Source organism: Rhamphochromis sp. 'chilingali' (assembly GCF_963969265.1).
Source record: "Rhamphochromis sp. 'chilingali' genome assembly, chromosome: 18".
NCBI classification, from domain to species: Eukaryota; Metazoa; Chordata; class Actinopteri; order Cichliformes; family Cichlidae; genus Rhamphochromis; species Rhamphochromis sp. 'chilingali'.
Genome location: NC_137945.1, coordinates 13,881,739 through 13,895,310, shown reverse-complemented (window position 1 = coordinate 13,895,310; position 13,572 = coordinate 13,881,739). Strand labels below are relative to the sequence as shown.

Genomic DNA, 13,572 nt, shown 5'->3' with positions numbered 1-13,572 from the left:
GATTTGTACAGTAAATGATAAAAAAAAAATATGTCGATGATTTACTGTAGCTTTTAGTTACAGCTTTTGACTTCAACGTGTGAGCCTAGATACATACCTAGCTTTTTCAAATCAGTCTCAACAGCAATGATCTTTCCTCCATAGTTTGCAATACCTTCAGACACACTGTCAACTCTTTGCACCACTGTAAAGAAAACAGGGCAGGCAAGACAAAGGTTAGCTTCACAGGCTCTGTCTTTCATTAACAGACAAAACAGGTATGACAGAACTGCCTGCAACCACAGACACCGTATATAAATGGGATCAGAGAGGAAACCAATTAAAGTCTCTGACATACACTATAGGGGAGATGTGTCCACATGTCTTGGAGGCATGTAATAATGACAAACCCTCAGTAATGTAATCCCTTGGGTTACACCAGATTCAGACGTAAAGTGATATGGAGTTGCTGTGCATTGAAAAGGAAAAAGGCATTAATAAAGAGCGAGAGAGAGGGAGGAAGACACACTGATTCAGCAATGATGGTGTGGGTGGTCACTGACCAATGCTTAGATGTTAGGTGCATAGGAGGACATTGCAGAGGGCCTTAGGGGACAGGAAGTGACCTGAGGGGGGGGGCTTCAGTAAACAAGCGGATCAAAGATGACCAGTGGAGACAGACTCTGTGGCAGGGAGGCTCTTCACGCCCCCACAGGCGACACAGGCATTCATTTCCTCTGGAATGTGTCTGGGATTCCAGGGATGCATCCCGCTTCTACCTCCAGTCTCACCAGGGGGACACATCCTGTAAGTGGGAACAGCATTGGCTCCTCTGCTGTGAAGCTGCATCTGAACTGTTTACTTCAGGATAACGGCTGAATCCAAGGGGTTTAATTATTGACCAGAAACTAAATATATATTTTCCCCTGAATGGGAGCAAGCATCAAAATGCTTTAGATTAATGTTAGCATGAAGTGTGTCTCTGTTTAGTTTTGAATATTTTTAAAAAAAAAATGTACAGACTAAACTAGGACATACAACTTTTTTTAATTGGTGAGTTCTAGAAATCGTGGTAGGCTGATTTTGTGGTTTGAACTGAGTTACAATAGCTGTTTTCATCTGTTTTCAGATTGTATGCTAAAAAAAAACATCTGGAAATTTAATTCTGAAAATGTTTCCCGTCTTTGGCTTTTTAACCCTCTCCAAAACCCACCTAAACTTGTTTCTGGGAATAAGCAAACCAGTAAAACTGTCTTGCGATGCAACTGTACCACATAATTTTTTAGTTATGAATCTAAAAGGTCAGTTGGATAGGAAATACTGCACACACAGAAAATTAAATGTAACGCATTTCCAGTAACCAGATGTACAATGAAGCACAAACACCTAAAAAAAGCATATAAACTTTAAGCTCTGCAGACCTATCATAATCTACACCTATGGCACATTGTTTCATTAGCAAACACACACACACACACACACACACACACACACACACACACACACACACACACACACACACACACACACACACACACACACACACACACACTAACCTCGAAACTAAAGCTAAACATGAGCAGAAGCTTCTGGAACTTTTCCACATGTTCTGTTCATGGGCTGGCCTCGGGAGAGGATCATTGCATCACACAGTGGTAAAATTAACCATAAAACACACATGCAAAAAGCTGAAATTACAACAGGGCTGCAGAGTAAAGCATTATTTTGCCTCATAGGCCCAAATGTTGTAGAAATGAGCTGTTTTGTACTCAGTTTGAACTCTTTCCAAGATTTTGTGTGGACGGGTTCTGAAACTGTGTGTCGGCTCTGTCCGGGCTGTCTTGTAAAATCAAACTCTCTTATGCAACTTTTTAATGAAGTGAGTGAACTTCAAACTCCTGTGTGGGATTGCGCTGAATCTAAGAAGGCCAGCACATTAGCTAAAAGGACAGCGACAGTTTAGCATTAGCTGTCAACTGCAGTAAATTTCACTAGTTAAAACAGGTAGAACAGGAAACAAAAAACACATCTGCATAGGGACTCTGTCTGCAGCAGAAATGATGAATTGATCACTGAAATGTTTTTTGCTCATGAACCGAAAGTTATTTAAAGTTAATTTATAGAGAAATGTCAGTATTTCACTCTTTGGTGTTTTATGCTTGGAATTCAGAAAGAGAGTCGCAGGCTTCTGGTCCTTTTTCTTTGAGGAAAATTAATGGGACGTGAACCCATGAGCTCTGAGAATAACCTCATTTTGCTTTTGGTCCTGTCAATTGAGAAAACAAGCTGCAGGAGAAAAGAGTGGGGTCACTCCCTCCCAATTACACTTCTGTGATTAAACTGCATCAGAACAAAAGAGCCACATACAGGACGTTTCTGTGGGTCAGTGATGGAGAGACACACAAGTTTATTGCGTAGAAGACTCTGGGTCTCACTACATAACCATCTGGAGCTGGGAGTGTGTTTAGGCTGAGCTGTGGTTCCCTTGACAGAGGAGTGCTTCAGTGCCAGTAAAAACCCAGTTTCAGTGGGTTCTGCTGGAGTTGCACTGAGTTCACTCACTTCTCATCTGGGATCAATTAGGCCTGCCTGAAAACATGCAGTGAGGAACAAGAAAGACCGGCTGAGCTCACAGCGTAGGGGGACATCATTGTTCGTGTACTCAAGGCACACAGATAAGCCCCGAACATGTTAACTTCATGCCATTTTCACCAATTGAAAATAAGACGGGGACATAGAGCAGTCACATATGGGAATGTTTAAGACAATTATAGCAGGAACATTCAGAGTTCAATCCTCCAAAAGACGGCGGGACTGCTTCCCGACCTGGAAAAAATTAGAAAAAAAAAGCCAACCAGGAAGTTCAGCTCCACAAAGCCTGAAGAACTTCTCCGGAGGTGTGAGCTTTGGGGGAGTTGGTAAAATAAACTGAGAGAAGGTTGCGGGGTGGAGAGAGAAAAGAGAGAAGGCAGACAGACAGTCAGATGAAGTTGAAATTTAAAGGGTATTTTCACCCAAATTACATAGACAAATACTGTACATGCTCACGACTGATGTTTGTAGTCATGCATACCATGGCTACTTCACCTGTCCCTCCTGCACTTTCTTGCTCATTGTGTCAGATGTTTAGTTACTCCTCGGCCTCCTTTAGCAGTAATGATACTTGTAACAAATGTAGCATATTTGCAGCTCTGGAGGCCAGGATTACTGAATTGGGGACTCGGCTTCGCACCCTTCATTCACGCGTAGCTAGCCAGGCCCCTGTAGCTGGTGCAGCCGAAGATAGCGTAGGCCCCGCTAGGCTTTCCCCGGCAGACCCCAAGCAGCTGGGGAAAGAGGGCGGCTGGGTGACGGTGAGGAGGAAGCATAGTCCTAAACAGAAGCCCCAGGGACACCCATTTTTCCCCACTTGGCGACACACCCGCCGGGGGTCAAACTCTGGTAATTGGTGATTCTGTTCTCAGACATGTGAAGCTAGAGACACCAGCAACCATAGTCAATTGTCTTCCAGGGGCCAGAGCAGGCGACATTGAAGGAAATTTAAAACTGCTGGCTAAGGGTAAACGTAAATTCAGTAAAATCATAATTCACGTCGGCAGTAATGACACCCGGATACACCAATCGGAGGTCACTAAAATCAATATTGAATTGGTGTGCAACTTTGCCAAAACAATGTCGGACTCTGTAGTTTTCTCTGGTCCCCTCCCCAATCAGACCAGGAGTGACATGTTTAGCCGCATGTTCTCCTGTCTGAGTGGTGTCCCAGAAACGATGTGGGCTTCATAGATAATTGGCAAACCTTCTGGCCTATTAATTAACGAAAGACCAAGACAGACTTTTAATTCATTTGAAAGCCTGATGCTTAGCCTTGTCCACCCCAGCTGTAAAACTCAGAAACCAGTCTTACTTGTTATCATCTATCGTCCACCTGGGCCTTACACAGAGTTTCTCTCTGATTTCTCAGACTTTTTATCTGATTTAGTTCTCAGCTCAGATAAAATAATTATTGTGGGTGATTTTAACATCCATGTAGATGCTAAGAATGACAGCCTCAACATGGCATTTAATCTGTTATTAGACTCAATTGGCTTCTCTCAAAATGTAAAAGAACCCACCCACCACTTTAATCACACTCTAGATCTTGTTTTAACATACGGCATAGAAACTGAACATTTAACAGTGTTTCCTGAAAACCCTCTCCTGTCTGATCATTTCCTGATAACATTTACATTTACAATAATTGATTACACAGCAGTGGAGAGTAGACTTTATCAAAGTAGATGTCTTTCAGAAAGCGCTGTAACTAAGTTTAAGAATATAATCCACCCACTGTTATCATCTTCAATGCCCTGTACCAACATAGAGCAGAGCAGCTATCTGAACGCTACCCCAACAGAGGTCGATTATCTTGTTAATAATTTTACCTCCTCACTACGTACGACTCTGGATACTGTAGCTCCTGTGAAAACTAAGGTTTCTAATCAGAAGTTCCTGACTCCGTGGTATAATTCTCAAACAAGTACCCTAAAGCAGATGACTCGCAATCTGGAGAGGAAATGGCGTGTCACAAATTTAGAGGATCATCATTTAACCTGGAGAAATAGTTTGTTGCTTTATAAGAAAGCCCTCTGCAAAGCCAGAACACCTTACTATTCGTCACTGATTGAAGAAAATAAGAACAACCCCAGGTTTCTCTTCAGCACTGTAGCCAGGCTGACAAACAGTCAGAGCTCTATTGAGCCAACCATCGTTAACTAGTAATGACTTCATGAACTTCTTCACAAATAAAATTTTTATCATTAGAGAAAAAATTACCAATAATCATCCCACAGATGTAATATCATCTCCAGCTACTCTTAGTACCATTGATGTTAAGTTCGACTCTTTTTCTCCAATTGATCTTTCTGAGTTAACTTCAATAATTACTTTCTCCAAACCATCAACGTGTCTTTTTGACCCCATTCCTACAAAACTGATCAAAGAAGTCCTGCCATTAATTAATTCTTCGATCTTAAATATGATCAACCTATCTCTAATAATCGGCTATGTACCACAGGCCTTCAAGCTAGCTGTAGTTAAACCTTTACTTAAAAAGCCATCTCTAGACCCAGCAGTCTTAGCTAATTATAGGCCAATCTCCAACTTCATTGAACCAACAACCAGAATCTCACAAACAGAGATCTGTCAGCACAAGGAAATTGAAACAAAGACAGTGTTTGCCGAAAGGTAAAGAAAGAAAATCCAATTTTGGAAAAAAAACACATATTATGACAATGACAATGTTTCGAATTGCTTGTTGAAGAAACCAATGGATATTAGTACAGTATAGTACTGTTGAAAAGTCTTCAGCTACCCATTATTTCTTTAGATATTTCTTTAACAGGATCTTGAGCAATATTTTTCAGAGGAATTTTAGGACTACTGGAGGACGAAAAACCTAAAAAAAAAAAACAACCCACAGTATCTACATGAACAGTATGCAAAAGTTACATCAGTTACATCTGGCCCTTCAGTTGATCCATCAACGGTTTGCTGAAGCCTCATCAGAAATGGTCTCAGTGGAAGGGTGGCTGTCAAACAGCCATTGGTAAGGAAGGGAAACAGAGAGAAAAGACTAAGGTCTGCCAAATTACACAAGAACTGGATTGAAAATCAGTGGCAACAGGTCTTATGGAATGATGAATCCAAATGTAAATTTTTTGGTTTAAATCATCAGTATATACAGAGGAGATCAGGAGAGAGTGTGTTACTGTTACAGTCATATACTATCAGTCATGGATAGGGATGGGTACCGGTATCCGGTGCCATCATGGCACCGGTTCTGACATAAACGGTAGTAACCAGACCGAAAAGTAGCGCACATTTCGGTGCTTTATTTTGGTGCTTTTTTTTGTGAGCTGTGATACACTTTAGATTCTAGCCAATCATTTTATGTTTCCGAGGATAGTAGGCGGGTCCAGGTTCGTACGTTCTTTTAGCGCAGAGCTACAGATTAAAAATGCGAAGCGGTCAAAGTCTGGCTGTACTTCACAGCAAAATATGCAAACTCAGCAGCCTGCAACAAGTGCTTTAAGCTGATACTGTGATACTGTCAAAGGAGGTAACACCTCAAATCCGATGAAACACCTGGCGACGCATAGGTTTTTTTTTAAAAGCCGCAAAATGCGCCGTATTTTGATAGCTTGCTGCGAGACCTCACAACGTGCACATCTACTGCGGGTGTGGTGCCTGTTATCGGACGCGGAGTTAGCAACATCCCCCAAAAACCCGAAGAGGAGAGTCCTGGCCCCTAGCCCTGCCAGTGTAGCAGAAATGATGACGGATGATGATGGCAGCAGCAGCCGTTCTTCTCTGCGTGAGTAGCTTAATGTTGTTCGTGTGTAATTTACGTTGAGTAGGCTAACCACGTTATTACATTAATGCATGTAAGGTGAACTAGCAAACATCATCATAGCTACATGCGGCTGTCTTCTTGTTTAATGGCAGATAGTCCCTTCACCCTGGCTAAAAAGGCTAAAATGACCAAAGAAAAAGTGGAAAACAGTTAAACATGAGAGGTTTTTGGACAAAGTTTGTGTTTTTTCCATTGTTTAAGCACTGCTTCCAGCCAAGAGTGATACCATATATGCCCCATAGCGGCAGAAAAGGCTAGCATTGTTATCTTTTTACAAAAAAACAGCTGAACACAAGAGGTTTTTGGACCAATTTTTGCGTTCTCCATTCTTTAAGCACCGGTTTAAGCACCGTTTAAGCACCAGCACCGTTTCAAAAGTACCGGTTTGGCACCGGTATCGGATAAAACCTAAACGATACCCATCCCTAGTCATGGATTAGCCTCCCCGTAACCTAGATCTCAACATTATTAAAGCAGGTGGGATCGTCTTGACAACAAACAATACAAAAGGCAGAAACATTGAAAGCTTTGGATGTCCTTCAAGAAGTCTGCAAAACTATTCCTGAAGACGACTTAAAGAAATGACAAGAAAGCTGATTAAGAGAGTTCAGGCTATGTTGAAGAATAAAGATGGTCACACTAAATATTGACTTTCAAGCTCATTTTTGTTTTATATACTGTGTATGTTTGTACATTTATATATGTTTTGATTTCTATATGCACCTATTTCCTGTTTTCCTATCAAAATATAAAGGAATGGGGATTGGCTAAAGCCTTTCACAGTACTGTATCATCTTCTCTGGCTATTTCCCGTTTCCATTCACAATATATAGAGTATTTGGAGTCAACCCCGCATGTGAAATGCACTGCCAGGCATATTTGTTTTGTTAGCTGTTTCTCTTGAGTTCAATCACTGTTTGTTTTTGGTGACTTCATATTTACACATGAAGGTGAAATCTCTCACGTGACTCTGCAAGAAAGTAAACACGCATTTTTTTAAAATCTAAAACTGCTTGAGTAATGTTTTTGGGTTTTTTTGGCGGGGGTGGGGGGGGGGATTTGGTTTAACAGGGTGTTTATCTGTAACAGGAAATGTAGAGAGAGTAAATTGAGGGTAAAACTGCTAAGTTTTCCTCGTGGATGTGGCAGAAGTGTTGTCATACTTTCCATTACTGAAACATTGAATAATGACAATGAAGCATTGCAAAAGAACATTCATGTCATACTTGAGCATGCTGAAGTCCACTCAAGGGACAGAGAGCTGCTTGCCTCACACACAGGAGGTCTCATACGGTCATGAAACAGTGAAGCTCTTGGCAGCACAAAGAGAAAACTAATGATATGTTTGGATGGTTACTCCATCAACATAATGTAAGTGAATCATTTCAACATTTCAGAAAACAAAGGGCGTCATTGTAGAAGTGTTTGCCATCCTCTAATTTATTCTGTTAGATTACAGTGATAGTGGAAAGGAGCGTGGCGGGCAGCTTGTTTTACCTTTATATCCAAGTATAGCAACAGCGATGGTGAGGAGTGTACACAGCACATAGAGCAGAGCTATGGAGGTCTTCAGTGCCCATTCATTCTTACACTTCGTGCACTGGGTGCCCTCCTGGATTCCTGCGTAAATGAAAGAATACCAAATGAGTCAATACACTTTGCTTCCTATGGAGCATTTTTCTGAATCAGAAATGCCTAAAGTGTGTAGGTGGAGTTTGGTGTTCGCTAAGGACTCCAGGAGGCCCACATCTGGATAAACAGCACTGGAGACTACATTAAAGAGGCCAGCTCTTCCCTCGGGGGTCCTGGTGGAGAAGCGACACAAAAACAATCCCCCCCACTGACTTGTTTAGACTCAGCGACATGCTTATTTTCCTGAACTTAGTCTTCTCTCAGCAAACTGCCTCTCTTTCAGTCGCCTTGTGTGAAAAGATTTCTTCCCAGAGAAACGGAGGCAAACGGTGTGTAGGTTTTTTTTTTTTTAATGCAGTGTCAGGACTGTGGAATGAAATTAGGGGCCCTTAGCGTGTGGGGACACTTTTGGAATATTCCTTTTCAAGGATATTTTTCATGACAGATGAGTGGTGAGCTCTACAGTGCTGACGGGAACACAGCTGTTTTCATTTTCAGTTCAGGGAGTGTGTGTGTGTGTAAAGGTTGGGAATGTAGCGTGTGAGTGTGTGTGAATTTTGTGTTTTGGGGGGTGGGGGTGGGGGGGTGTATTTGCTTTTCATGTACCTGGAATAAAATTTTTTATAAAGGAATACAAGATATATTCAGATTAACAGGAGCCAGTCAGTTCCCATCATACGTGGATCTGTAAAGTGCAAGAATCACTTAGTGCCAAAGGTTTAACCACACATTGCGCTCGAGTGTGTTTTATCACTAGCATCCCCAGGCTTCTACCTTTCTACCTATAAAACCCGAGAGCAGTCAAATGGTGGAAGTGGAAGCTAAATTGGCTAGTCATTCATAAGTATATTGGGTCGTTACCTAGGAATTCTGGAGGGAGGGGAGTGGGGGTGAGTGATTGAGGGGGTGGGGGAGCTGCTAAAAGCGGTGAGCTTCCTTTTGTGTTTCATCTTGATGCATTCTCAATCATCCAGGGAAACAAATCTCCAAAAGTCACCAACTTGGAGTGTTTCAGTTTGCCATCTTGGGGAGAAATCAACACACATGGGTGTAGGTCCTTTGTTGCTGACATTTATTGATAAAAACAGTACAAAAAACCAACCATTTGTACACATATTTACAAATAATTCAACATTGTCAGCAATCACTCACAATCCTGGCACTGCCTCTGGTGTACGGACCTCCTCTCCAAGGAAAGAAAATGCAGAGAAGACTCACCACTCAGCAGGCCTTGGAAATGATCCTGACGGAAGTCGACCCTTGTGACTCGGATGGAGAAGACCTAGCAGTTCAGCCGGATTCGGACTCAGAGCTGTCTGATCAGTCTTCCGGTTAGTTTCATTTCATGTTATTTCCTTTTTCATTTCAAACAAGTAAGTGGATGTAGTTAGTAAGTAAGATATTTCAGACATTATTCTGATACAGAGGAGGAGATACTGGAATTATAATTAGTATCTATGCATGCATTTGTGATTTTGTTTGACCTTCCCATTTTGCTCACAATTTGAATTTGTTCACACTGCAGATGAGGAGACTGCTTCTCCACCGAAAAAGAGACCTTGTTTGGGGACTGAGACAGCGAAAGATGGCACAGTGTGGCGTGAAGAACATGTGGGGACCTGTCTCCCTTTCACCCCAATAGAAGCGTACGCTGCAGATGGAGAGCCAACGGCTAAGGCCAGGAGAAGTATCTCGAGTCGCCTTCAGAGCTTCCTGTGTTTCGTCACTCTTGACATGCTTCGTAGCATTCAAGAATGGACTATTCAACATGCACAGCAAACGGAGCATGTTCATTGGTTCATGGACCTCCCTGAACTAATGGCATTTATTAGTGTGAATGCTTGAAAAGCATTCACAGTATTGTTCTTCTAATCTTTATTATTATATTTTATTATTTTTCCGTACGTTTTTTGAAAGCCTACTCCTTCAAAACCGTTCAACTTAGAAAAACCATTCAAACATCGTTAGATTCCTATTCTTTTGGACAACATTGCTTCTATTTTTCTCATTTTTAACATTTATATTTTTAATTTTATTCAACTTTATTCAACAAAAATTTATAATGTATTTCAATGGGGAGACCCTTCAAATCCTCATTCAACTTACTCATTTTTAAACTCTTACTACTTCCACATACATTGACATAGAGCCACCATTCAAACTTTAAAACGAAGACAAGACATTCAACTATTCAACTTGTATTTATCTTTTCAATATCTATTATACTTTTTCTTCAGTTCCAGTTTAAGTTTCATGATGTTTTTTCACCCGTTTCAAAATTTATAATGGGTGTGTATGGGACGGAATGTTGGGGCTAGAGTGAGACAGCTCAACTGCTAGAGTGAGAGGAGCAAAAAAATTAATCTTAAAATCGTTTTTAAAACTGCTGCTGTGTCCACAGCGTTTGCTCTACAGGTATGATTTTACCCTCAAAACGTAGCCATGGCTGTCCTCTTTCATCCAATGTGTTTACTATTGTCCTAGGTGTTATGGTTCTTTCATAAATGTCACCAATGCACAGCCTCCTCCCTCCAACTCTTCCATAGACTCTAATGTTAAAATGGCTCAGAAGGTTCGTTTGAAAATCAGAAGAGCATGGTGTCTTTCCACTGTCACCACGTCCATATAATAAGCTCCACAGGCATGAAAACTGAGAATTAGGTAGACTAGACATTGCTGTCGCTCACGGTGAAAGAATTTTGTCAATACGACTTTTACTTTTCATTTGGGAGCGATTTGTTTCGGCCTGACTTTTCTGTTCATTTTAAGCAGCAAAAGTGAGGTGCATGTCTGTGTACGTGTGTATGGAGCCCTTGGGTGCAGTCACTATAGCAACCAGGCTCACACCTGCCTGCTTAACGAGCTCTCTCTCTCACTCTGCCAAGATTCATCTTAAACACTTCTCTTTCAACTGCTGCTGTGTCCACAGTGTTACAGCCATCATTTTACCCTCAAAATGTCACCATCGTTGTTCTCTTTCCAACATTGTCTTTCAAAGCTCAGGCATTTACATTTTTTTAAACTGTGTGGATCCAAGCGGAGGGATAACATTTTAGTCATTCAGTGATTCAAAGAATATGAACTTTTAATGTTCTTTCAGATGTTTTCTGACTCTGAATTTTCTTTTCTCAGTACTGAGGTTTTTCTAATTTACAATTAAAACATTTTCAGCTTTTTTCCAACTTCTTCTGTGTAACCTTCAGCTTTTAGCAGTTCAGCACTTTTGTTTTCACGTTAAATTCGGATTTTTTTTATCTCATTCAAAATTTTTAACTCAAAATTCAGCAATTAATTCATTTCAGTGCATACATTCAGATTCAAGCATTCACACTGCAGTTTCTTCAGAAAATGCACTTTCTAGTTGCAATTGTGATCTTGCGGGGGGTTTGCAGGCTTCCATCGGTAAATGACTGCTGGTCAGCAAACCTGGGAAACCCACAGATAATTGGAACTATGGCACGAAACCGCTTCCAAAACATCATGCAACACCTACGCTTTGATGACAAGTCCACCCACTGTGATCGAGCAAAGACTGACAAGTTTGCTGCAGATCGCAACAGATCGCAATGAATTCACCACTCAGGTATGTTGCAGGTCTTTTGTGGTTCTATGTTTATGTGTTTCATTGTGTGTAAAAGGGCTATGAAAATAACAATTTATCTTACTTCTTAGGTGTTTTCAACCTCTGCTGCCACGCTGACGGCGTATGCGGCCAAACGGAAGAAGACAGTCTATATTCTTAGCAGCATGCACAGCGTGGTTCACCAAACACTGTCACCCTTTACAACAAAACAAAGTGTGGCGTGGATGTGATTGACCAGATGGTTCTGGAGTACACTGTCCGCAAAGGAACACGGCGCTGGCCAGTCGCCGTGTTTTATAACATGATTGACATGGCAGCACTGAATGCACATGTGCTGTATCAAGCATGCACCGGGACGAAGGAAAGACGGGTGGACTTCCTGGTGGCGCTTGCAACAGAGTTGGCTCACTCTCATGTAGCTGCGAAGAAGGCAAGAAAAGATCAGTTGCTTCGGGCAGAACCCTCCACACCGAGCCCTGGAAAAAGAGCCACGTGTCAGGTCAAACACAAATGCAAGATAAATCAGGCCACTGTGCGATGTGTTCACTGCTACAGGTACACATGTGGTAAATGCAGACTACAGGTACCATGGCAGTGCCAGGATTGTGAGTGATTGCTGACAATGTTGAATTATTTGTAAATATGTGTACAAATGGTTGGTTTTTTGTACTGTTTTTATCAATAAATGTCAGCAACAAAGGACATACACCCATGTGTGTTGATTTCTCCCCAAGATGGCAAACTGAAACACTCCAAGTTGGTGACTTTTGGAGATTTGTTTCCCTGGATGATTGAGAATGCATCAAGATGAAACACAAAAGGAAGCTCACCGCTTTTAGCAGCTCCCCCACCCCCTCAATCACTCACCCCCACTCCCCTCCCTCCAGAATTCCTAGGTAACGACCCAATATACATATGAATGACTCCAGCATTTGACTGACTGCTCTCCGGCTTTTAAAGGTAGAAACGCAAAATGATGACTCCGCGGGGGTCTAAGGTAGAAAACCAAAATGACTGCTCTCCGGGGGTCTAAGTATAAATGGTGAGGTAATTCTTAAATAAACTAAAAATCCAGCTCCGATTGGATCCTCAGTGTCCCACTGGGAGTTTCGATGCCAAAGTTAACAACATCATTTATTCTTATTGGTGTGAAGGGATTTTTTGTAAGATCACTGATTGTTAGACCTCAGTCAAAGACCGTGTCAAGTTGGAGAGGAGGTGGAACACCTGGTCAACCTCAACAGGAGATTTACTGTAAAGAGTACAAGCAAGTGATGGATGAAACTGAAAAAGGGGGTTCTAGATGTAATCGTTCCATGCGATTGATTCTGTGCAAACTCAAATGACACCTCCATTACCTCACTGACCAGCAAGAAGACCTACTTTACTTCATATGCCTTAAGGTGCACTCAGTGTATCGGGCCAGTACCCACACTGTTAAAAGCATATCTTCAGTGGAGGTAAACCAACAAATCAGCCAAGCTGTTTTAACCTGTTGTAGAGTTTGGGATGTTCGCGGTAGATCTTTTGGATCCCGGTGGTTGCAAATTGGGAGGTCCATGAATTGGACTTGACTGGAATTTGTCAACTATTACAAACCTTTGGGTTCTGGCATTTATGATGATGTAATGATACAATGACACATGCCACCTACCAAAAAATTGCCACCCCCAGTGGCCCTTAATGAAGGCCTCCCCTAGCAGGACCCCTTCCCACTGTAAAATCTGCTCAGGAAAGGTTTGAGGGACGGATCAAAGAAGCCAAGTATTCATACAGCCTCCACATTTCCCACATCACAATGTACTCACATAGCACTGAGGCCTCACGTAGCAACCTACAGCAACCAGGATCCACTGCCAACATCCTGGTACCTAATACCAGAGAACACCCACAGAGATCTCCTTTCTGAGTCAGGGCTGTTTAGGCAGTACAAGGTGACTTATACATTAAAAAGTAAGAGGCTGACTGGTGTATGACTTATCAT

At 41.8% G+C, this 13,572-nt stretch overlaps 1 protein-coding gene across 1 annotated transcript in view; it reads right to left on the bottom strand.

The window, feature by feature from the left end:
- The window catches only part of LOC308386441 (collectin-12-like), a 48,306-nt gene that overhangs the window by 5,645 nt on the left and 29,089 nt on the right, over positions 1-13,572 (bottom strand). The window contains exons 3-4 of the mRNA XM_080865970.1: positions 7,871-7,993; positions 98-184 (exon numbers count right to left, since the gene is read on the bottom strand). Coding sequence (XP_080722096.1) covers positions 98-184; positions 7,871-7,993 — 210 coding nt within the window. The remainder of the gene's footprint in view (positions 1-97; positions 185-7,870; positions 7,994-13,572) is intronic.